At 44.7% G+C, this 25,507-nt stretch overlaps 1 protein-coding gene across 8 annotated transcripts; it reads right to left on the bottom strand.

Moving 5' to 3' along the window:
• Positions 1 to 78: 78 nt before the first annotated feature.
• Positions 79 to 25,507, bottom strand: KLHL20 (kelch like family member 20). 8 transcript variants are annotated; one of them, XM_051806188.1, is made up of 13 exons: positions 25,405 to 25,507; positions 23,322 to 23,382; positions 15,500 to 16,073; positions 11,153 to 11,311; positions 9,502 to 9,596; positions 8,213 to 8,328; positions 7,194 to 7,377; positions 5,876 to 6,019; positions 5,479 to 5,612; positions 4,686 to 4,894; positions 3,282 to 3,388; positions 1,883 to 1,963; positions 79 to 1,798 (listed from the first exon to the last, which is right to left on the bottom strand). In XM_051806188.1, exons 2-13 carry the CDS (start codon positions 23,342 to 23,344, stop codon positions 1,768 to 1,770), a joined length of 1,857 nt encoding a protein of 618 aa, XP_051662148.1. In that variant the 5' UTR covers positions 23,345 to 23,382; positions 25,405 to 25,507; the 3' UTR covers positions 79 to 1,767. The 8 variants fall into 8 exon arrangements, with proteins under 8 accessions (XP_051662148.1, XP_051662165.1, XP_051662156.1 ...); XM_051806205.1 differs by having other exon boundaries at positions 25,397 to 25,467; XM_051806196.1 differs by having other exon boundaries at positions 25,385 to 25,465.

Genomic DNA, 25,507 nt, shown 5'->3' with positions numbered 1-25,507 from the left:
TTTGGAAAAAAGACACCAGCATCTGTGTCCACATAAACCATACCCCACTGCTTTCACCCCAAGGAACAAACCAAGAACAGCATAAAAGAAATTTATTAAGATAGCACTATTTATACAAGTTACTCATGCTAGAAAAAAGCATAAATGATACATGTAAACATTTGTTTACAGAATACTTGTTTTCCTTGTAAAGGTGCAAATGATCTTCAATGTAAACACAAGAATACCGACCTTTAGGGGGAAAGGGGCTTTTAAAAATAGGTTTAATGACCCATTTATGACTGTAGTGTAATTTTTACTATATTCAAGCACATTAAAGTCTGAGTTACATGAATCAAACTATGAAGTTAAAGAACTTAAAATGTCAGCACTGCCTTTTTCCATCTCAAGAATTTACAGTCCTCCTACTCTTTTAAACCCAGATTTAGTTAAAGTCCACAGTTAGATCAGGTGCAAAAGGTCATTCTTTCATACTCAATAGAAATTACAGTACAAACAGAACTGTTGAGTCTAGAGTTCCTCCTTCCTCTACCCCCACCCCTGGGTGCCTCCAGTCACTCACAGTTCCAGCAAACAGTCCTTCCCCTCCAAAATCTAATGAGCCTCACATACCTTTCCCTGCTCTAACTACGCACAGGCAAAGTGCACAAAAATCACTAAAAGGGAGGGCACCATCTCATCATGGTCTGGAATTCTAAAGACACAGACAAGAGGGCAGCTGAGGTGGTGCTGGTCTAAGCCTTTTTCAGCAGGCAGGAGCTGGCTGCAGGTCTGCCCTTCCAGCAAGAGCACAAGAAGGGAATGTCGGAATTAACATACACCTGCACCTCAGCTTCAGACAAGAACTGATATCTAGCAGGCAACAGGAGGAAAAAGGCTTTTGTAAGTGAGCAGATATTTCGAGGTTCACATACAGGGGAGTGAAGAGACAAAAGCTGAACTTTTGTACCATACACTGTACAGTAAAAAGGCATCGTTTGAAATCCTTTCCCCCCTCTCACCCATTTTTGGGCACTTCACTGATTCAGTCAATAGATGAGAGTTCCAGTTCTACTTCTTGCCTCCAGCAAGAGTTGAAAAATACTCAGGGCACCCATCCTCACAGCTCTCCTGTACTCTATGAGACCCTAAATCATACCACAAGGGTTGGAACCACAACAGCTGGCAGGACGTGGCCCTGCCCAAACCACCAGCTGGTCGAAACGCAAATCACACATATATACATATATATATATAAAATACATATATATATATATGCACACATATATATGTATATAAAAAGCTGGAACTATCGCTGTGAGCGACTCAAAGAAAATACATGATACAAATTAAATGAAAAAATAAATATACTCTGTGCACAGAAAAGCTTCTGTGCAAAAGGTGGCACCTTGCAGGTCAAGTACTTTTTTTTGAAGCTCTCTGTAAATAAGGCAAAAGCAATGTTTTCTGTATCACGTTTCTCTTTCGCCCACCAAGCAGCTGCCACATCCACTGCTAACACAGCAGGAGGGAAAGCAGGAAACCCTCCTCCTTGCCAGACTCCCAGTACAGCATGTAGTCTCTACGTCAGCATCGTTTACGCTACAATAACTGTTACAGTTTGGTTTATTCAAAAAATGTAGACTATTTAGAAAAAATACGGACATAAGCAACACTTCTACTTTTGTCCAGTGGTTCCCTGGAGTCTGACAACGTGGTCTCCCGTTGGGCACACTCTCACAGAAGTCATTTTTGTAATTCCATAGAAAGAGTCACCGGCTCAAAGAGTTACATTGGATCTAGACCGTGCATACTAGAGCTGCAAAGAGGTCCAGTGTCAACAAGTCTCTTCAGTTTTTCTAGGAATGAGAACCAAGGGGACTCCCTCCCGCTGGATGCTTACCATATATGGGATTCACAGTGTGTCATTTTGATAACTCCTACGCCTCCTCCCAGCCGCCGGTAGTTCATCCCGCCGTACAACCTGCAAGGACAAGGGTTTGGGGTCACACTCGTTCACATCCCTCATGGAGACACCATGGGCACCAGCCCTTGGGAGCATTTGGAGCTATCATGGTAAAAAAAAAACCCAACCAGCCCCGGTGAGCACACTTAGACCATCACCAATTTAAAGTAGACTGTGAAGAAGCTGGGTAGCACATCTCACACACTTCCAAGGTAAACAGCTGTATTTTCTCAGGCCTTTCTCTCTCAAAACAGAAACTGCTTCCCCTTTTGACACCAGATTTGTGTTACTCAAGTAATGACTTCTTTCTCCCTGTCTGAATACACAAGAAAACAACTTTGCAGGCTGTAGCTGATCTTGGGCTACATTTTGGGTAACACAGGAGCAAGAGTAGGTTTGCTCCTCACAATTCAACTACTTTTATTTCTAATTATTTTAGTAATTTTATATTCTAATACCTTAAATTCAGCTGATTCAACCAAGATGTAATGCATCCCAAGCACCACCTGTTTACTGAAATGGTGCCAGCATTTCATATGGCTATCTGATCCCTATAGACTGCAGCATCCTAATCACTTCAGCTGCATATTCCCATGGCTCAACAAACAAGGAGACATTCCTCCAGTGCTGCTTGCAACAGCCCTTCTCAGCAGGAAAGGGTTAAACTACTATTACTAGTAGGAATAAAGACATTAATTTCTCTGTATTCCCCACTCCTGCCAGATTACTACAGCAGCAAGAACACCCATATAAGTTTGAAACTAATTAGACTTGGGAATAAATACACAATCACTTGCTTTCAAGTATAGTTATAACTACAAAGGCTACTTTTCCTATTTTCTGCTCAGTATATATTTTGGATCAGCAACTTAATATTATTTCTCTCAGCTTATACACCAGATGAAATTCTTCCAATTGCTGTCTTGCAGACTTAAGGGGATAAACATCAGAACTTCCCAGTGTTCTGTTTGAGCTCCTCCAAAAGGATTTGGAAATCACAGCCTCAGCCTGAAAGCAAAATCTTAGTAGGCCAAATTCTACATCATGGCTGTGAGTTCCTTCTGCTAAGGGCAAGCTTAGTTTTATTGGGAAGCAGGAGAGATTCAGCCCAAAACAAAGACAGGGGAATATCGTGATACTTTTCAAAATGTGATTCTTTCTTACACTTCCATGCAAGGCAAGAGCCACAATGTGAGTGTTGTGCTGGCTCTACCACACCTGAGTTCTTCACTGTGGTGTGCATCACCTTTCTAGTTTGGCTGGGACAGCTCCAGCTGGGTGGCAGCAGCTCCAGCTGGATTTCACTACTGGCTTGTTTCCCAAACCCCACAGTTACCTCCACGTGTTAGCATCTGGATCGAACACCTCGATGGTCTTCAAGTACGTCGTGCCATCAAACCCCCCCACTGCCATCAGCTGCCCGTTCACCACGGCGAGCCCAACCTGCAAGACAGCCATCACAGACAGCAGCTACTTAGCTGGGATGTCCTGAAAAGAAGGGCTAAAATGAAAACATCAATAGAAGGATTTAATAACCATGTTTGGTGAAAGGCAGTCTGCAGGAGAGGGTTGGGGTATTTTTCTTTAGGGTGTGGCAGAAATAAAATAACCTAAAAAATGAGACATGGAAAGTTAAATATATATCTCAAACTAGACAATCTCTTAAAGAAAAAAGCAGAAGGTTCCCCCTATTGACAGCTACAAGAAGTAGAACCATTTGAATGATAATAGATACATGAGAATCTAAACCTTTTTCATCCAAAACTTATGTTCTGGATTGAAATTCTTCCTCAAGTGTGACTTGCTGTGACTTCCAGCCCACAGCCTGGAACACTTACTTAAAGTAGAAGAAACACAGGTAAGCCCCTGGTCCCAAACCTCCCAGGCTGGGGGTTGGACCACCTGTAAATCAGCTTGGCCCCCAGCCTTTCTGCTTAGCCATTTTGCAGAAGCACAAAATCACTGAAATGTCAAACAGATGATCACTTCCAGCAGCAAACATGTAGTATAACAGAGAAAGAGCAGGAACACAATGTAAAATGGTCCTTGTTTTGGCTTTGAGGAAGTCAGGAGACTCAGGAGGGCTGCAGATACAGATGCCTCTGTTAAGCAGTTTCTACAGAAAGCAAATATAGAAGCAGCTGATAAAAAGTCAGTGTCTAATCAGTAACTAAAACGAACAGTGTTGGACAGCGTACCATGTAATTTGACGACAAATAAAAACGTGTTCTCTGCCTCCAAAACCAGTAGTTCCTCAAATTATTTCATACTTGCCTCACCAGGCACTGAAATACTAACATACAGATAGAACTAATCCATTCTTTACTATATAATCCAATATCCAGTGATAAATATTCATAACATTTGCATGTGCCCAAACACGATGACTACTTAAAACGCTGTGCTAATCTTTCGTTCACAAGTCTGCAGAAAGGACCGAGATTAGCAGTTGATGAGAACATGCTGTCACTCTCCATATTCATAGGACTCAGCGAAGAGAGGCAACAAAGTAAGTGAAAGCCTGGAAACCCTGTTCCCACACACACACCTCATGGCAATGAAAAAACTTGGAAGGCTGGTAAATTTGTATCTAAATACAAGCTTACCCAATTCCCCAGCTTTTTCCTGGGAAAGTGCGTATTTTCAGAGGGAAAAAAAACCCCACAAGCTGACACTCTACCCCTGTGCTCTCACCACATGACTGTGTGTGGTATGGACAAGCAAACCAAGCCAAACTCACTCCGCTCCGGCGGGATGTCATGGCCACAACAGGAGACCACTGGTTGGTCCGAGGGTTGTATCTCTCAGCACTGCTGAGCTCTGTTGTATCATCCCTGCCTCCCACAGCATAGATCATGTCCTGGTACACTGCACAGCCCAGGTGTTTCCTCCTCGTCCCCATGGGCGCGATGGTGTGCCAGCGGTTCTCCTGGGGGTTGTAGCGTTCCACTGCGGAGGAAACGACACGTCTTTGGACAACAAGGCTGGCAGGCAGTAGGGATCTGCACTTTTGAACCCTCATCCAAAGTCTCACTGCAAAGACACTACAATTTCCACACAACAAAGGTATGATGAACCAGTGTGTTCTCTCTTTTCTTCCACAGAACATTTGTTCTTTTCTCTCCTGTCTCAATGGCACTCAGACCTTCACTCAAGAGGGAGCTGGCAATGCTACAAACTCACCTGCATGACCATCTTGCAGAAGTTTTACCTTTGGCACCTTCCTTCCTGCAGCAAAAAAGGGCTGCTGCAGGAAAAAAGATGCGCTTGCAACTGCTATGCAAATAATCGAAGCACTGCATTCAGGACACACTGCCAAATGCAGCACTGAGAAAGAAAAATATGACATACACAACTAGGTAATAGGGGCTCACAAGCCTGGAGAGTGAATTACTGCATGGCAAAATACTATTTAATAAAGAAAAAGCACCTCGAACTGATCACTAAAATATTCAACAGCCATCTGGGGACACTAAGGACAAACAGGACCTTGATAAGTGCTGACTGGAACTAAGGGACAGCAAAAGGCATACCAGTATTGAGAGGAGATGTTCCATCAGAGCCTCCCACAGCATAGAGGAAGCCTCCTAGCACAGCCACTGCAACTCCCAGGCGCCTGGTGCTCATGGAAGCCACTCGAGTCCATTTATTTTCTTTGGGATCATACCTGGCAAAGGAACATACACTGGAGCTTAGTGAAGTGTTGACACCTCCACAAAGGGGCAGCAACACTGGCCTGGACTCGATGATCCCTGTGGGTCCCTTCCAATTCAGAATGCTCTGTGATTCTCTCTAAACAAAAATCACTATAAGACCTGTATATTTTCTACCTCCTCTCCAGCTTGTCTTACATCAACCGTGCCTTTCAACAGACCCTCTTTCTCCATGTGCCCCACATCCTCCTCTTTTAATTTTTGTAATAAAAAGTACCTTTCCACAATGTTGAGACAAGAGACACCATCCTGGCCACCCACAGCATAGAGGTAGCCCCCCAGAACTGCTACTCCAACACTGGTCCTGCAGGTGCTGGTGGGGGCCACATCACTGCTCCACTGATTGGTCTTGGGATCATACCTGGAAAAAACAGCATAAATTACCTGTCTAGGTCTGCTTTAGACTCTCCCATGCTCAGGAGCTACTAAGGCTGTGAAACCTGCCTATCTTGAGCTTAAACTGCAACACAGCTCTTTGTAAATTGGATAAAACCCCTGAAGTGATATAATGCATCCAAGTACATGTTATTCTGGGGATGTTCAAACTGCAGCATGAGATGATTCAAGCTGAGGATCAAAGGTTCAGGTTCCTGAGACAGCAGGTTAGCAGGGACTGGCTGGCATGTGGTAACTTGCAGCTATGCAAAGAGCAGCAGCCAGAGTTACTCTGCTCTGTGTTCTCTGCAGCTCACAGGAGAACTCAGCCAGCACTGGGACCTGCGCTTCCAGATAAAAGATGAAGGAACCAGATGGACTTGGGAATCCAGAGACAAGGAGACATGGTACATAGCAAGACGTGGGAGATGTAAGGCTAGAGTCATGACTTGGGAATCTGGGAATATCCAAGAGATAAGTGGGAAGATGGGGAGGCCCAAGGAGGGAGGAGATATTTGCACAGCTCATTGGATTTGTTACACAGCCAAGATTTAGAGTACTAGAAGATTTGAGTCATGATTTGAGTACAAGATTTGAGTCATGTGGCTTTTAGGCATGGGAATTGCCATATGAAGCTCCCAGAAACAGGAAGCTTGGTAAAACTTGTTTGACTTAAGTCTTTCACAGGTCTAAAACTGACCTATTTTCCTTCTTCTGTCTAAGTGCCAAGGTTCCTCAATTCTCTAGTTGCCACCCCACAATAAAATTCCAGGATCTTTCCCTCAACAGCTAAGAAATGGTTACTGTAACCTCACCTTCCTCAACAACGCTAAAAACAAACCAGCAATTGCAAAGGAGGTTAACCAAGATCATCACTCCTCCCAGAAATTATACCCAGACCCACCTCTTAGAGATTCCTGCCCTATTCCAAAAGCTATGGCTTGTCCCATTAAGCTGGGCATAACATGACACAAGCTGCTATGCACGAAGTCCTAGTTCGGCAGCAAAGCAACACAATATTGAAGGAGTACGTAACATAAACTTCAGGTTTTCAGCAGAACAAGAACACACTCGGCAAAACGAACTCATTTCTAAGAGGCTGCACCCAGGTTTAAACATTCAGAGCTAACACTCTGCACAGTGGCCTTGTGGAGACCTACCTTTCCACGCTGTTAAGATAAGAGGAACCGTCGTGGCCTCCCACAGCATAGAGGAGATCATCCAGAACGCTGACTCCGACGCCACAGCGCCTTTTGCTCATGGAAGCCACCATCCTCCACTCGTTGGTCTGAGGGTCGTAGCGCTCCACGCTGGAAATCGCGTCCCCGCTGCACCAGCCCCCCACTGCAACCAAACACAGGGGACAGTGCCACTCAAACACCCTGAGCTCACCCACTGCACGTGCTCCTGGCACAAATAACCCCCTCAGACTCTGCCAGCCGTGTGCCAGTAGCCCCATCTCTGAGTCATTCTGAGGTTTATAATTAGAAAGCAGAACACGGTTTTCAGGAGCATTTACTTAAGTTCGGAAATACTGTGGCGTTCGCAGCACCAAAGAAATCACACAAGTAAGAAAGTCAAACCTACAAATATTAATGCACAGGTCATTTCAGAAATATGTTGTGAAGACTGGCACGATGAGAACACCACCACCAGAAAATCCTGCCTGGAGTCTCCTGGCCTAAGCCAGCAGGGATGATACACAGGGATGATAGGACAGTCTGAGCTGGAAGGGACCCACTAGGAACAAAGTCCAACTCCTGGCCCTGCACAGGACAGCCCCAAAGATCACACCACGTGCCTGAGAGTGTTGTTCAAGTGCTCCTTGAGCTCTGTCAGGCTTGGGGCTGTGACCACTTCCCTGGGGAGCCTGTTCCAGTGCCAGACCACGCTCTGGGTGAAAAACCTTTTCCTAAAACCTAACCTAGACCTCCTCTGACACAGCTTCATGCCATTCCCTCATGTTCCATTGCTGGTCACCAGAGAGTAGAGATCACAGCCTGCCCCTCTGATTCCCCCTGAGACGAAGCTGCAGGATGCGATGAGCTCTGTCCTCAGCCTCCTTTCCACACTGAACAAACCAAGTGACCTCAGCCACTCCTGCATGGCCCCTCTAGACCCTTCACCATCTTTGTAGCTCTCCTCTGGGCACTGCACACACACCTGCAAAGATACACACCTGCAAAGAGCACCTCTCCACAGCGGATGGGTTTGCGTGGCCTAGTTCTTGGTCCCTGCATCAGCGGCCGCTCTTGGGGCAACAGCAGATAATTTTTAGCTTCATCCACGAGATCCCTGTGCCAGACAGGAAAATATTAATTCCTAAAGCTCACCCGCAGTCTCAGGAGAAGGTATGAATCAGAACTGATGGGAAGAGCAGCCAGCACTAGTCATGCTCTCCAGGTATTCACAGATCACACAAGTGCATAAACAGCTCTAGTTAAAACTCACACTGTCACCTAAATACAGTTGCTTACAAGCCATTTACCCAGTGACAGCAGTAAACCAGCACCAATATTTGGCCAGAGTTAATAGCAGATATCACTTGTTATAAAAAGACTGATAAAAAACTATGACAAGATATTTGTCAGGCTTGCTGTCCAAAAAACAAAAATCCAGTATGCCTCAAGCTAAAATTTAACAATCAGTTGTTTTGCCTCAGGACAGAAGAGGAGTTGGAAAGCACACAAATACATAATACACACACAACCAATAGATGGAGATAGTACCCTTTGATGAATATTTTCTCCATCAGCTCTGGCCAGCTCACACTGTCCATCCATTCATGACTTGCCACCTGGACTAATCCTAATATTCCAAACCCTTGAATAAAACAAAAAAAGAACAAAAAAGTCCTCCTTCCCCCTACAAAGGTGGAACTCCCCCAGTATGAATGCTTATTCAGGAAGAGTTCAGCCTATCCCCTGAACGTTTTTACAACAAGTACAAGATAAATCATGTGCTTTATGGATGACACAGAACTCTGCAGAGCCAGAAAGGTGAGACTCGTACCATAAGAGGGGGAAATGACAACTTCCCCGCATTAGCACTGTGGGAAAGAGCAGACTCTAATCCCAGAGTCCAATTCAATTATCAAAGTGCAGACATTCTACATAGAAAAGATACTTGAACTCTTACTGAGATCATCATGTAAAAGCTAAGCTTTAATAAAAGGCCGTGACTAGAGCGGGGAAAAAAAGGCAAAATGAAAATCAATACACGGAAAGGTCAAACCAACAGCCAAACTGCACACTCAAAGTTTGCTATTTCACTGAAAACTAGAAAGAAGAAAAACACTTCTAGGGCGCACACTGACTATTATGGAAATAGAAAACACTTTTTCTTGCTTCTCTTCTCCTTCCAGTTGAAAAGATGAAATTGTGAGGCATCACCCACTTAGCACTGACAAATCAGCACAGTTTCAGAGAACAACACAGTGCAATTCTGTGAATCATTGAGGAGATTTACCGGCATTCCTCATCACTCTTAATTAGCGGATCAGAACCCACTGTACCCACAAGGAACTTGGGACTCAGCAGTGGCAGGCGGACATGCTGCAGGACCTGGAACACAAAACAGAACGTCAGTGGTGAACCACATATACCCACAGAGATGCAAGAAGCGAAATGGAAAACAGCAGAATCAGAGAATGCTTTAAATCCCTTCCAACCCAAACATCATCTGGTTCCAATTCCCCAGCCGTGGGCAGGGACTCCTTCCACCAGACCAGGTTGCTCAGAGCTTCATCCAGCCTGGCTTTGAACACTTCCAGGGATGGGGTAGCCACAGCTTCTCTGGGCAACCTCTTCCAGTGCCTCACCATGCTCACAGGTAAGAATTTCTTCCTACTGTCCAATCTAACCCTGCCTTCTGTCAGTTTGAAGCCATTCCTCCTTGCCCTGTCTCTCCTGGCCCCATCAGCTTGTAGGATCACTTCAGGTACTGGAGGGCCACAATTAGGTCACCCCAAAGCCTTCTCTTTTCCAGGTTGAACAATTCCAATTCTCTCAACCTTTCCTGACAGGAGAGGTGTTCTATCTTTCTAATCATCTTGGTGTCCTCCTCTGGACTTGCTCCATAGTGGCTAACAAATTTTGACAGACAGTTAATAATTCCTGTGGCACACATGCATGGGCATTTACCTACCCAAAACCTGGTACTTCAGTTAAACACAGCTCATCTTACAGCACCTTTGCCTTTTCAATATACCAATTTAGATACCCAGCAGAAAATCAGTCTTTGAAAGGGGACAATCCACTGGATCTATTAACAGCTGAAAACAAGGTCACAGTTGGAAACCTTTAAAATAATGACACAATGTCAATACATCTGCCTGAACACTAATCTAGTTAGTAGTTTTATCAACCACTTAGCTCTCTCAAACCTGAGTGGTATTGCAGAGTAAATGAACAATAAGTAATAACACTCCTTTCACAATGGTTTAGAATTTGGAGGTGTAAGCAGGTATAGACAGTTATAAAAGCATGAAGACCTGCCTTGAGAACAGCAGGTTTTTCCAGTTTGGTTTGTTTATTTAAAGCCATTTTCAAAAGCTTTCCAGTAAATAAAGTTGCGTTTAATGTCTGCTTCCAAAGCAGAAACACTGAGGCAGGCAGACGCTCACCTCTTTTGATCAGCCAGCCCGAGACTTCAGAGGCTTTGGGCTGACAGCTTTGTCAGAATGGGTTCTGCTCCGTGAAATGCCTTGGCTTAGATGAAGCACTGCATTCCAACAAAACCATTGTGACAAGCTCCATGAGGGCTGAGGCACAAATCAAGCAGCAGAGCTTAAAGATGCACCGCAAACTGAGACAAGCATTTTCTTCTCCACTGTGTTTTTGATACAACACTCAAAACAGTGCAGGCAGGTTTGTCTGGACAGACTGCTGGAGTCAGCTAGTTTGGCAAGTCCTACCTGGAAGCAATCCACCAAATTCCCTATTTAAGGTTCTAACCAGTGCAGCTTCCAGCCTAGTGCAAGCCACCTAACACAGGTGGGAGTCAGAGAGATGTTCAGTGGTTCTGTGTGCACTCAGAACTGCTGTGGCACCACCCTGTGACCCCTCCTCAGTCTCCCCCCGGATAAAGCAGCCGGGAATGTTACTGTGCTCAGGATTACCTGTGGCAGCTGAGGTCTTCTCTCCTGAATGCTGTACTTCACCCAGGCCATCACGGCATTGAACACTTGCTCTTCGCTGCGCACATTTAACTCGTCGCTGGATATAATGTCTATGAGCTGATTGGCAGGAAGCAGCATGAACTCCTCACTCTCCATTACCTGGGAAAGCAAAAGAAGTAAGAAAGTAAGGACAGAGGCCAAAGCCACCAGAGGCCAGAGCCAGAGCCACCACTCCAGCACTTCACGGACTAACCCAGTAATATGTCAAATACCCACGAGTTTCAACACCAACATATGAAGGGTTTGCTGCACAGAGCAGACTGCAGTCAGTCCCTACCAACACAACAAGGGCACTTTCAGATGGGATGCAAGTGACAGGGAATTTTACACTAAGTTTTTTTATAGGATGCTCCTAAAGGGTTAAACCACAAAACACACCGATCAAGTTTCAAAATTTATGAAAAACAAAGCCCTTCTTTAAAACCAGTCTCCCTGTCTGCAGTGTCTAATATATAAGGTGAATATAAGAATAATACTGTGATAAATATGTGACTCAAAAGCTGAACTGATTCACAAGAAAACCAAAACAGCACACAAAAATAAGAGTCTCAAATAAGTTACCAGAGGCACTGCAGAGAACATGGAAAGCCTGAATGCTGATTTGTGGCAGACCAGAAAATACTTCAGGAGAGGAACTCATTTGATCCTGCCTCTTTGATTTGCTCTAAATATATACATGGAGTATGCACAAGTCGAGATGCACTAAAGAGGGAATCAGAGCCTCCTGAGCCCCTAAGGACTGATCTCTTGTGAAATTCAAGCCACTGACAATCTGCAAACACATTAATTCCTTCAGCATCCAAGATAGCAACCAAGTTTCTCAGGAGGCTTTGGCTGCTGCTGGAGGACTGCTCACACAGCACGGCACAGAGCACACGTGAGTCACCAACGCTGCCTTGAGAGCTCGCACACAACCACAGCTCCTGCACAGACACCAGGTAGATGGGAAAGATGCAAGGATCAAAATAAAAACTGCAGAAATGGCTTGACTGATAACCACCAGTTTGGCTTCCCCACAAGCATCCCCAGTCTGTAGCGTGTAATCTCTGAGAGGTTCAGTGGCTTGTCCTTATCGTTTGCTACCACATTAGAATTCTGTGACTTATTTCATGATTTGCTGCATAAATTAAAGAAAAACATTCTTTGACACGATCATCTCAACAGCAGTCAGCTGTGCAGTCCTTTTAATTACCTAAAGAAGTTATTTAAGGGCACTGAACAAACATGCAGGAATTGCCAAGTAACTGACAACAGAAAATACTGTTAAAAAAGAACACAGCAGACAACGAGATCCAGACTTGGTTCTTGGGTCCCACAGGCTTCCAGGGGCAGTAAGGGCTGTAAGAAGGCTGGCCCACACACTGTTTAGGCCTTAGACTAAGAACTGGGTTGGTCATTAAAGATCTTTATCAGCATTTTTCCAGAGTCTTTTTCCCTTCTACAAAGACAAGTTTATGTGTAAACTTCACTCTGACAGTCTGTAATGCAGCCTCTGACTCTGAAAACATCAGCTCTGGAAGTTTATGAGCTAAGGATGGTCATCCAGGCTCTTCCACCCTCACAAAACCCAGGTGCATCGATGGCCTCACAAAACTCAAAGCACTGGAAGCACTTTAAACCAAGTTATTACTACCATGCAACTCGTTAGTTTACATAGTAAAACAAATCATTATTTAAAATGCTAAGGCTTATTTTGGCTTAATTATAAGGACACTCATAATTACCTGACTAATATTAATGATCTATTTGACTGACTTACTGAACAAGAAGAATTGGATGGGTTTCATTTCCTCTGCAATATTCATGTGCATCACTGTTTTTACAGACAGAATAAATGTCAGACTATACAATATGGAGTGCAATTTTTGTCTCTTGATAAAAGCACAAGTTGTTCATCCTTAAGTGTATTTCTTTCCTTCACACAGATGTCAAGAGACCAAGCAAGAAAAAAAGAAAACCACAAAGGCTGGTTTTGTACAGAGGAGTTGCTAATAGAACCATTTCACATTACATGCACAAGATTCACTAGGGGTTTTAGGCAAGAAATTAAATTGGGGGGAATGGAAAAATTGGAAAAACATTTTACCCAGAAGTTAACGATGTAATGCAGCAATACACATAAAAATTAATAGAACCAGAGGTTAGCACAGCAGAGGACATGAAGCAATTCAAACTGCATTCAAAGTAACTGCATGGGTTGGCCTGATGCCTAGTGCTTAGTATTTCACATTGCCATCCAGGAATTTCCCATCTCTTGTTTCTATTTGCCAGCTTGGAGGAACCAGGACCATACAGCCTCTGCAGAAGAAGGCACATTTTTTTTATCAGTTCTCAGCCTCCACAGTGGAGGATGGTTAAGAAGCCAAATCCTTGGCTTCCATCAGGGATTACCAATCCACTGTTCCGATGGAAAGCACTGGCAGAAGGAACACAATCCCAACAAGCAGCACCACTAACATTTTCTGCAGAGAAACAGTGGAAGCAGAAGAAGTGGTCATTAGGGATGAAGAGCTGAAAGGGACACCAAAACCTGCCCAGGCCAAAGAAATAGTGCTCGATTCCAAGCCATTGTTTTACAGAGGCTGTGATTCAGTTAAGCCAATTATAATTTGCATCATCTATGAGGAAAAGCGTTTTCTTCAATCCAAAACTTTTGTCTTTGTGTGCTTTAGAAGGGATAAGGAAGACAGTAAGTTGTTTTCAAGTGACTGCAAAAGAAAAGAAGCTCATAGCAAGCAGCTCTTAAAAGCCAGCTGTGTGTATTAATGCTAAAACATTTTAAAACAAAACTGTTAAGCTGTTAAAAAGTTATTTAGAGGCTTGTAAGCATGCCCTACTCATGTAATAACAAATTCTAACTATTAAAATGACCAAACACTGAAAATAAACAACCATCTGGTTACCATCTTGTTCCCCAAAAAAATGCAGAAGAATAGAAGTGCAGAGCAAGCACAGAGCACAGGAAATGGCCATCTAAAATGTAGGGTTTAGTGAAATCATCAAGTTCCACAAAAAATGAACTCATCTCAAACTATTTGGTCAGAAAAGATGCATTTAATTGCAACTTTTAGAGTAAACTGATGTTGTGTCCATAGTCAGATAACAAGTATTGTGTTCACTGTGTCCAACAGTCATGTTTTGTGTTTGATTCTGCTCAGATTTTTCTTAAGTTCAACCTGACTGAAATTAATACAACGCCAATTGGCTTCCTGCATGTCCAAGGAAAAAAAAGACAGCAAGCTGCAATCACTCACAGCACTTACACACTGCTGCTTCTCTAGGGAAACTAAATCAGCATCAGGAGTCAACGCTGGAGTTACTCCCTTTGGAAAGGATCTACCTGCAAAGCTGGTGGGAAGAGATTTCTCCACATCAGGTTACCTGTTCCAAGGGATAGCAGAGGGCAGTTTCTGGAAGAGGTAAGAGATGAATCTCTCTAGCAGAGTACCCCACCTTCATGCTGAGCACACTCCTACAAAGTAGCTGCTTCCAAAACATACACAAATTCCTGCCCTTCCTACCAGGGCTCAGGAAAGACACTACTTAAGGGTTAGGCTCCTTTATGTATTTGGGTGTAACAGTTCAGTAAAGATCCATCTCTTGACTGTTGCTCACAGAATCCTAATTGTTATGCTGATCCTTCCCTGAACCAGCTGCTGGTATCTTTTTTCCCCAAAATATCATCAAAGCAGAATTAACAAAGGATGAGATTTGAGTATATAAAGGTCAGCTACAATATTACACGTCTGAATTACTTTCAGACAACTTCTGCTGAATAATAGATGCCAAACCCTAGTTCTGCTCCAGCAAGGGAGCCGAGGTCTCCACTGAGGCAGCTGTGTGCTCCCCCATACACCCACTTTTCCAATCCCAGAGCTCAACATCAATTTTTTTGGTTCTACTGATGTGTTGTCCTTACTTTAACACCTGTCTGCCCTCCAATCACGTAGAATCCAGAACACCTCTGAAAGAGGAATGGAATGTCATACCACTGTGCTGCCATGTCAGATCCAATGCCAAATCCAACTGCACCCATGGCCCTGCCTCTCATGTAGCACTCACCACACAACTCTCAGAGAAGAAATGCCGTGGATCATATACAAACCATAAGTACAACACAGTCCTACCCTCTTTCTTCCCCACCTAACATCTGGCACCCATCGCTGTTAGGGCACAGAGCAGATGCAAAGGCAGGATTTGGAAAGAAGGACAAAACGAGTTGCTCAAAGCTCTCACAGAACACACTGAGACATTTTACCCCATGACTGCAGCACACCAGCTTCTTACCTCCTGGAAGTTGTGCTGTGTGAACTTGTCAGCAATCCTCAGCAGTTCACGGCACGAGTGAGTGTCAGCAAAAGCTCGGATGCCCAGGCAATTGGAAGGGTCCAACTGTCTCTTAAGGAACTCGCAGCAGGCCTCCTGGATCTCGGCCAGCTGGAGAAGGCAAGCAGCAGGCAACAAGGTCTGGACATTCCCCTCTTCTACAGTGATCTGAGAGGTGTAGGCAAAGTCGATCAGCAGTTCCATGGCCCTCTCGTCGATGTCCCTGATCACGACCTCCGTCTGCCGGGACTCTGCCAGCTCCCCGGTGAACATGGCTCGGAAGTAGGGGCTGCAGGCTGACAGGATCACCCTGTGGGCGTAGATCTTCTTGGCGCCCACTACCAGCACCACATCGCACAGCTCCCGGTGCTTCCGGAGGAGGTTGATGACTTCCAACGTCTGCCGGGGGTGCTTGTCGGAGATGTAGGGCATGCGAGCGGGCTGCGGCACCCCCTCGGGCAGCTTGTTGGGATCTCCGAGTGTGCAGCGGCTGGTCACGTCCATTCCGGTCTCTCCTGGCCGAGTGCTGGTACACCTGCAGCGCAGGAAATAATAATACAGCACCATCGTCAGCGAGCCCACCGCCGGCCGAGCACCAAAGCCCTGCAGCTCGCACTGGTTACGAGCGCAGAAACCAGCAGTGCCCGCGAGCCCATGCTGGAAAACAGGCACGTGATCACATGAAAGAGGAATCCGTCTCAAACCCAAGCCTGCTTGGAAGTAAACAAATGCCAACTTGCAACAGGCTTCTGTTTATAGCTATTTTTATACGCTTTCTATGACACACCGCTGTAACATCCAGCTACACTCACATATTTACGAACTGAACCTCGCAGTGGCCTTGTGTGGTGGAGAGGCATTATCCCCATTTCAGAGAGTGACTCAAAGCAGAGATCAGCTGACTTGCCCGCCATCACTTGAGTTTTCTTTTGACAGAGCTGGAGATGGATTTCCACTGCAAAGAATTCCAGCTCCATGATTTAACCAAATTTCTCTGTTCTTCTACCTACGTTTTTAATAGGGTCGCTCATCACTGTAACATCTGAACACACTAAACTGCCTCACAGACTTCAGTAACTTAAGATGGCCTGCAGCCTACCATGAGTATCTTTCGGGTTCACAGAATACCCATTTAATCGTCACCTTTTCAGTTATTTTTGAGCTATGGAGGCTCCTGCCTCAATCCACCTTCCCTGACACGTTTCAAAAGAAGGTTAATCTTTCTCAAGAATGGCAGAGTAAGGACTACAGAAGGAAAACGGGATTATCAGACCAAGTAGTTGAAACAATCCAAGTGTCCACAACTATCAGCCTACCAAAAAAAGAAGATAATAAAGTCAGGATGGTAACTTTAGAGATGAAGAATGACTTAAGAATATATAAACTAAGTCACTGGCACAGAGTAGGAAAAATGTTCTAGGTAACTGATGTCATTCTTTATGGCATTATAGGTACCTTTCCTTTATTGCTCACATCTCTGAAGAGATGTCAGCTCTGCCACAGCTTAAGTGCAGTATCCTCCTGCCCAGCAGCACAACAATGCTGACGGATCATGCTTCACAACATGTATGCCTTAACTCCAGAAAACGGGAGCCCTTCTGCAGTTCTGCAGGGGTGAACCAAGATGGTACATCTCTGACCTCACTTTGCACAAACATCTGCCTGCACCCCGAGCTTCACTGTCAAGTCATGACTGTGCTGAACAAGAAGAATTAAACTGAACTCCACTTTTAGCGATCAGACTAAACAAGCAGATCAGTGCTCACATAACTGAGATGCCGTTTTGCATGTCCCAAGCATGTGTGAATTTCTGCCACACAGCACACACAATTATTTAAAAAGATGCGCCAGCACCAGTGAAATATCAGCTACTAGGAAAATAAAAGAAAATCAGGAAACTGTTGCCTCTTCCCATGCCAAAGGAAAACCATGACTTAGAGCAATAAAAGTATATTGAGCAATATATCAGAATACTGATGGTTTATGGCTGCTGGAGATCTACTGAAAGACCCAATACGTGCTGTCTCTACTACCAGCTTGTCTGGTGCACTGGCATATGTGAGCTGTCACTGCCTCACTTTGTTCATATTAAGAGTTAAAAGGAAATCTAGCTTGGCTTTGCCATTGCTCAATGTATTTTGCAGCAGGCTTGAAGGAAAGAATTAAAAAAAAATAACTTGCATCTTTTCCTCTCATTATTATGTCAAATGCACTCCCTAACCACAGGGAAACCAGTCTCTTTGCAGCAGCCCAAATTATTCACTTGAATCTTAGCCTGTTTTCCCATTCCCTCCACACCCTCTCCTTGATCATCATACTCAGATGTTTCAGACCATTACCTCTCCCTCATATCTTAGTTACACAGATCCAGCTGGGCCTCCCCTCTGGGTTTTGCTGCTTGCTCCTGCTCAGCCTCTGCACCTTAAATGCCTTGGTTTTTTTATCCCTACTCCATCTTTTTTACATCCATCACCGTTCTCCTTTCCTGACACCTCTGACAAATCCTTCTGCTGTTATACTGCTCTCACTCTCCTCCACCCACTCTTGTCCCTCACAACCTAAATTCACCTTGTGGGGTTTGACAACCCTTTTCAAAGCTCTGCCAAGTTCCTCACAAACAATGCAGCTAAGACCCCTTAGCAGCAGCACACGCAAACCAAATTTAATGGTACCTCTACAAAAATCTTGGCTGAACATCAATTTACCTAATTGGCTTAATTTCATAGTCCTCAGCAGCCAAGGCCAGAGGGTAAATAATTTAATCCCTCTACCAAGAAAGGGAGAAAGGTGGTGACAATCACTCCCCTGTAGAGTTTAGCTCTTGCTAAGCAAGCCAAGTGGATTTCATTGTGCAGTAGGGGTTTGAAACTATGTCAAACCAACCTCCAGGAGAAAAAAAGGAAAAAAATAAGAGCTCTATTAAGACACATGTTACTAGAATTTTGGACAGTTTGTCTTGACCAGGCTGTCAGTCAAAGCATCTAAACACAGAACAGGCATTCTTCAAATAAAAACCCATTTCACATAATTACAGATCACAGGACATGGCACACATCCAGGACAGGACATTCTTTCATAGAATCATAGAATATGCTGAGCTGGAAGGGACCCATCAGGATCATCAAAGTCCAACTCCTGGCCCTGCATAGGACACCACAACAATCCCACCATGTGCCTGAGAGTGTTATCCAAATGCTTCTTGAGCTCTGGCAGCACTGGGGCAGTGACCACTGCCCTGTGTAGAGCCTGTTCCAGTGCCCAACCACCCTCTGAGTGAAAAACCTTTTCCTGCCATCTAACCTAAACCCTGTAGGTTTTCCTCAATAACAAAAAGAGCCCTAAAGCAGATCTCAAAGAGCTTTTTAGACTGGCACAGGATCCAAGTAGAGAAAAATGAGATTAAGGCTATGCTGCCACAAGGAATACAGAGAAGCCTGCCAATCCCACCACCCAAGACTTCTTGCAGAGAGATGGGATGCACCATCTTATGCCACATGATTACTTGGCCAGATTTGGGAAGTAGTCCTAGTCCTGCCTAGCCAGGACAGAACAGGATTTTTCTGCCTAAATGAGGCCCTGCTGAACACTCTAAGTAACTGAAAAGGAGTCTGGTTAATAAGAACTGGAGCCATTCCTGCATTGTTCCCATCAGCATTTATCTAAGAGCCTGCACTGTATCCAGCCTCCTTCCTCCAGGAGAGAAACTGCTGGTTAATGATTAAAGAAAATTGAATGGACAGAAAAAAGAGTAATAATCGAATCAGAACTCCTGACTCATCCATAACTTATCTCTGGGTAATGCAGAAGCTAATGATCAATGGACTTAGGAATTTCCACGCTGGATCAACCCAGATGTTTGATGTTAAGCACAGTGGGTTGCTGTTATACACAGCCACAGAAGTGTGAATGGAAAGGACAATGTCTGATGGCATGTGCCTCCACGAGGATAATAATTCCACTGCATTATGTGTGCATTATGCATATATATGCATAGAGAATGAAATGATGAGTCAGTAGCTTAGAGGTGTGAAAGACAGAAGGCAGCACTTGATTCTCACATGGCAGGGGAGCTGCCTCCCCCCACATGCAGAGCTCAGAGCTGCTCCTGAATACTCGAGGTGATTAAGGAGGGCTGAGGATCAGGATTGGAGAGGAAATGTGTATGCAAGGATAAAAGATTCACACCCAGCTATGCAGATATTCTGGGATTAGCTTCCATCAAAATGCAGGGCCGGGGAAATCAGCAAATACAATGGGATTAAGAAAGGGCTGACAAAGGATCAGTTTTTGTAGCACACTGCTGAGAAGTACAAATGGGAGCACAGGCAGTCTGCAACACTAAGTCAGCTAAATAAACAGCCTGCTCTGCCTCCATTTTATTCCGCTATGCCAGTTCTCAAAACTTCATTCGTTTGCACAGGCATCTATGAGACATCCATCCTTGCAGCAGCTTCTTCCAAAATTCAAAAAAATACCTAATAACACACCTACTGTCATAGAGCACTTTCAAATCTGTTTTTTTTTTTTTGCTTATGGTAATGTATGTTTTAGCATGAGACTACGAGCTGGCTTTAACACAGTTCAACAGAAAACAACAGGGTGACTTAAGGCCTATGAAACAGAACAAGTCTCAGGCTAAAAACATCAACTGAAATCCAAAAATCATACATTGCTGTAGTGGGTTTCAGTAGCAAGAGATTTTAGTAGCAAATAAAAATAACAAACCAGACCAGTAGCGATTTCTGTCAGTGCCTTGCTTTGAAGTTAACACATACACAAAGGAAATATTTCCTATACTCATTACAGAACTTCTAGAACAAAGTCCTTTGACTTGGCCCAGCCTTTGGCAACAAAAGTCACCACCACAACACCACCAACTAAGTAAATGGAAATGCTTTATTGTGGCAATCATCATTCTAGGAATTAGTTAGCTAAAAGTTTGATTATTAGTAAAAACACCACTGATTCATTTTCTTGCCTAACCAGCAAAATTTCAGTATACTTTCTCAACAAAGCTAAGCAAACAAGTAGATAAACCTGCCTGCAATATTATTTTATTTTACAGAAAAGGAGAACATCTGGTGTACTTGTTCCTATTTACATTGTTTAGTTTGATATTCACTGACCAAGCCCAGAAAACTGTTCCACTAATGAGGATGCCCATACTCTGAAAGATGAGATCACTGCTGGAGTCTTCCAAAACCTTCCTGAGCCTTTTCTACTTTGTTTTGAGCAAGACCTATGTCCAAGCAGCTGGATAACTTCCTGAGTGCACACGAGAGCCCCAAGTGCAAGATCAGGATCAGAAGCCTCCTTCCTATAGCAGATTCTGGCTGTCTGTGCTCAAGCCAGCTCTGATATAGCACTGCTGAAACCCGGGAAAAGGCTGCCAGGAAAAAGCTGGTGAGAAAGAGCTGGGAGAGCCTCCCCACTTTGCTTGGGGGCTCCTCAAGCCCTCATGCCTATGTTAAAGACATGTCTGCACCTGACTGTGCACCCCACTGATAATGACCTGCTGAACTGGCCTCCTGGCTTGATCTCTGTCCTTCCTCATCCCTACAGACTTGCCTGAGGAGTATGGGACTCTTGGCTGACCCTGACCATCAGATCTGCTCTGCCCCTGTTTGGGTGCTGCAGGACCATGCCCTTCACTGGAGAGATCCCCACTGCCTTGCTTTTACCTTCAGCAAAACCACATTCTCCTGCTTCCCTGACAGTGAGCAAGAATAGCCTGTCCCAACTTTCCCTTCATTCCTAATGCAAGACACATCCTGTTTGAGCATCAAAGCATTTTCTCTACTATAATCTTGACAGGAATAGCTGGAATTCCTTGTCTGTTCAAACTGTACTTCCCACCTTCTGAATGCATTTGATACCATCTCACTGTGTTTACTAACCCAGTACTGACCAAGCCTCCCTCCCCTCTCTTTGCAGTACTTCCCAGGACCCTCCCATGGCATGTCAAAAGGCTGCAGAGCCCGGAGTAAAAAGCATAAAAGGAAGTGCTCTGCCATCTGTTTAGCTGGACTTCATAGGAAGATCTGAGCCCGAAATCCAATTGGAAACCTTTCATCATTTTCTGCTAAGACACGCAGCAAAAGAACAAACAGAAATTTTAACAATCCACACAGAGGCCCTTAAAACATGCAAACGTATTCAAGAAATGAATATAGAGCACGATACACAGACGTGCCTGTCAGGCCAGACTGCAGCAGTAATAAAAAAACAACCCTCTACTTCTTCAGCCCTGTGCTGTTGTCCACCACTAAAACCACCCAGCCTGAGTGACAAAGAGAACTTCCACTACAGCAAGTCCGAGACCACAAACCCAAAGAAAAGATACACGAACTTCAGCACTTTAAATCTCTGCCTCAGTGCGACATGCAGAAAACAGCGGGCATGAAAATAAATCCAGAAACCACAATTTCTCCACAAGGAACATGAAAAATAGAGTACAAGAAAACAAGAACACAAGCCAAGCTAGTCACCAGTTTTATGTCACTTTGCAAAAACATTTTGATAAATGGAGCACAACGTAAGAACCTAAAAAGCTGTGGGTTTATGTTGGTTAAGATTTAAACAATCTCCATTGTAGAAGACTAAGAGGGATGAGAACTCATCTGCTATTTAATCTATCCTGGAGAAAAAGGAATTCACTGTAAAAGTCACATACAGCTCCTCATTGCCTAAACCACATCTCTCATCTTGGCAAAAGTATTGAACAATACATAGCCCCAGCGATGCCCATATCATGTCCCAGGGTTTACTCATTAGCTTAATTGCAGCAGCAGCACAGTCCTTTTTTGTTGTGCTTGAGAAGTTCACTTAATTAAACAACACCATGCCATTCTTCAAGGGCTTAAATGACTATTTATTTATTTCCTCTTTACACAGAATGGAGACTAATGGTTTCTGTAGCTAAAAATGCTCTGTATATTCGTCTATGGTTAAAATTCTTGCCCTCTCTTACACGACTGTTTACAGAATTACTCATTATAAAGTTTTCCTTCTTTTGACATCCCAAAGAGCACAGAATAAGCAAAATGCATAAGTTGAGTTCATTTAGAGGAGAAGAACCTCATCTTCCACACAGCCTGCATCATGTACAGAAATATATTTGCTGTTAAGTTCTGTCGTGGGATTGCCATCAAATAGTGAAAAGCAACTAGAACTAGCAGGAAACCCTGTTTGCAAACCTGTCATGGTGCTGAATTACTGTGACAACTTTTTCTCTATATGATAGATAATGTTTCTGACATAACCACAGCAAGAACTCCCCTGAATTAAACTTCAGCTGCATCTACAGCTCATTAGAGCTGAGGCAGCTGGCATCCATAATTAGAAAAGGAAATCTCCTTTTCACCCAAGACCTCACCCATCAAACTCCCTCAGTTAAGGGAAAAATAATGCCCCTTGGAAATCAAGTTTAAATTTATTCCCAGGCAGATTATTTTATACAATTTGAATACCTAAGTAGTTAAACACTGAATTTTAAATATGACAGTAAATGGGGGAAGTAAAGGGGGGTAGAGAATTACTATAACTTGTGTTCCATATTCTTCCTTAAAGACATCTGGTCTTGTAAATATTGAAAACTAAATCCGTTGAAGTAAGGACTAAGGAGGAATGATTTATATTCTAGTTCTCCTAGCCAAGCTTTAAAAAAAAAAAAAAAAAAAACAAAACTAAAACCAAACAACATTTTACAGTCTAAGCACATACAAAACCAACTCAAATTGTTTATCCTGTCTGGATAAGAGAACAATTGTTTTTTGTATCTTACCTGCGCATTGGCTTTCCGTCCATGCACCGTGAAGAGAAACCTTCACCCTACACTTCAAGACCTGATGCAAAAGAAAAAGAGAAAAAAAAAAAGGTGATTCCTGAAGCAAGAGAACCCTTTTCCCCCCTTTTCAGTCTGCCTCTAAGACAACAGAACTGACCACAACCACGTACTAGTGTGCCTTCAAGCTCTTATCCAGCTATAAATTCACAGCCCAGATTAATGATGCCTGGATTGCAGAGAATAAAGCAGAAGAAAACATCAACAGCATCAAAAATATTTTCACCACAGCTGCATAAAGATTCCTTAGGCAAATGGAACACACACATCATAAAGTCAGCAAACTGCCTGCCTCCCTGAATCCTTAAAACTGTTCCACCAAAGGAAAAAAAATATCTGAAGTAGCAGGATGCTCACCCTCGCTCCTTGCTCAGAGCCAGGAGGTATCTCTCCCTCGCACATTTAGCAGAGATTTAAGGCAGGCTGGCACCTAATAAACAGCACAGCCCTGCTCACCAGCTACGCTGCAGAGCCAGAATTTGATAGAAGATAAAACTTGTGTCTGGAAACTGAAGATAACTGTGCCCCAGAGGTAAGAGGGATGCTAATAATGGTACTACATCTGCAAAGATTAATGACGCTGCCTGACGCTTGCTACACTTCCACTCCAAATATTCATTTTCTGAGACCAATAACAGTTGCAAACTGCACAGGCCTTTCATATTCAACCACTAACTTCTAATTCTAATGTAAATTAACCCTTTTTACAAGGGCATCGCTTGTCCCAATTTCATTTTCTATGACTATTCACTTAGGAATAAATTTAATTCAGTTATTATTTAAAGCAATAAGCCTAAATTTTTGTCAAGAAAAAATCTATTAACAGAACAGAAAGGTGTTCTCCTTCCACACTGATAATCACAAACCTCTTCCCATCCAAAAAGGGAGTGGGAGATGGGAAACCACTCAAACTGTGGGAAAAGCAATGACAGCAAGGGAATGAATTAACTCTTAAAACAAACAGATGTAGCAGCTAAAAGAGAAAAGCTTAAATTTAGGAAGAATAAGAGCATATTTGGAAGACAGAGATTGTCAGATTAGAGCCCTGCATCCAGCAATAAACGAAATATTTTTGGCACAATTTAAATTAAACTACGAAACGGTTATAGCTTTATTTATCTACGTGAAGAAGCACCTTATTTTACATGCAACATTCCCTAGGTACTTTATCCCAGACACACAACCCGTGCAGTTCGCCAGCTAATGAAGGATAAGCTCAGACTTGCTGCCTGCCACACTTGCAAATTACTCAGGTTCGTACTTCCCCGCAAATAAAGAAAGGCAATTCCTCCCGGTCAGGGCACCGCACACCAATTTAAACCCGAGCTCCGGCTGCCCAGCCAGACGGAGGGGCTCCCGGAAAACCGAGCCTGCCCGCATCCCAGCGCGGGGAACACCGCTGGAAGCGGCACCTCCGCACCTCCCGTGTGCGAGCACGCAGGGATCCGAGCACTTTGCACATGGGAAGGATCGCGGACCAGGCTATTCTTAGCCAACCGATTGCATCAGATTTAATCCCCTTAAACCCACATTAAAAACCCGAGAGGGGGGGCTTGGGGGGGGGGGGGGGAAGAAACAACAACGACAACAAAAAAAAGCTATTCAAGCATTCAAGCCGAGGTCCTTGGCGCTGCCCGCGGGGCAGCAACAGGCTGGAGGGGCGGTTTTCCCAGCACAGCCTGGCCCGGGCTCTCGGGCTCCCGCGGGCATCCCTCGGCTCTCGGTGGCAGCTCCTGCGCGACGGGCACCGGTGCCGGAGGCAGGGGCGGGCAGGGAGCCGACCCGCAGCGCGCAGGGACCGGACCCCGGCCCCGGGACCGAGCCCAGCCGAGCCGCGGAGCCGCGCACGCCGCCCCAGCGCCGGGAGAGGCGGGCGCAGGCCCCGGCGGTGCCCGGGCAGGGCAGCGCTGCCGAGCTCGCCCCGCCGCGCCCCGGAGGGGGCAGCCCCGCGGAGCCGCCGCTGCTGCCCGGCCGGCCCCGCACAGCCCCGCTCGCTCACTCACTCACTCGCTCGCTCACTCACGCCGGGCGCGGGGTCGCCGCCGCCGATCCGCGGTCCCGCAGAGCCGCCCGAGCGCGTCCTCAGCCGCAGGAAGCGGCCCGGCCCCCGCCAACCGCCGCCGGTG

The sequence above is a fragment of the Manacus candei genome, unplaced genomic scaffold, assembly GCF_025592945.1.
Source record: "Manacus candei isolate 608988 ecotype Guabito, Panama unplaced genomic scaffold, ASM2559294v1 h1tg000005l, whole genome shotgun sequence".
In the NCBI taxonomy this organism is placed as follows: Eukaryota; Metazoa; Chordata; class Aves; order Passeriformes; family Pipridae; genus Manacus; species Manacus candei.
This window is presented reverse-complemented; position numbering and strand designations above follow the sequence as displayed.

Coding starts and splice junctions, on each gene's coding strand:
- KLHL20 (XM_051806184.1), bottom strand. CDS start 16,105: ATGGTGCTGTATTATTATTTCCTGCGCTGCAGGTGTACCAGCACTCGG. Junction 8,329..9,501: donor AAGAGTGATGAGGAATGCCG/GTAAATCTCCTC, acceptor TGTCTGGCACAG/GGATCTCGTGGATGAAGCTA. Junction 7,378..8,212: donor TGGAGAGGTGCTCTTTGCAG/GTGTGTATCTTT, acceptor GTTTGGTTGCAG/TGGGGGGCTGGTGCAGCGGG.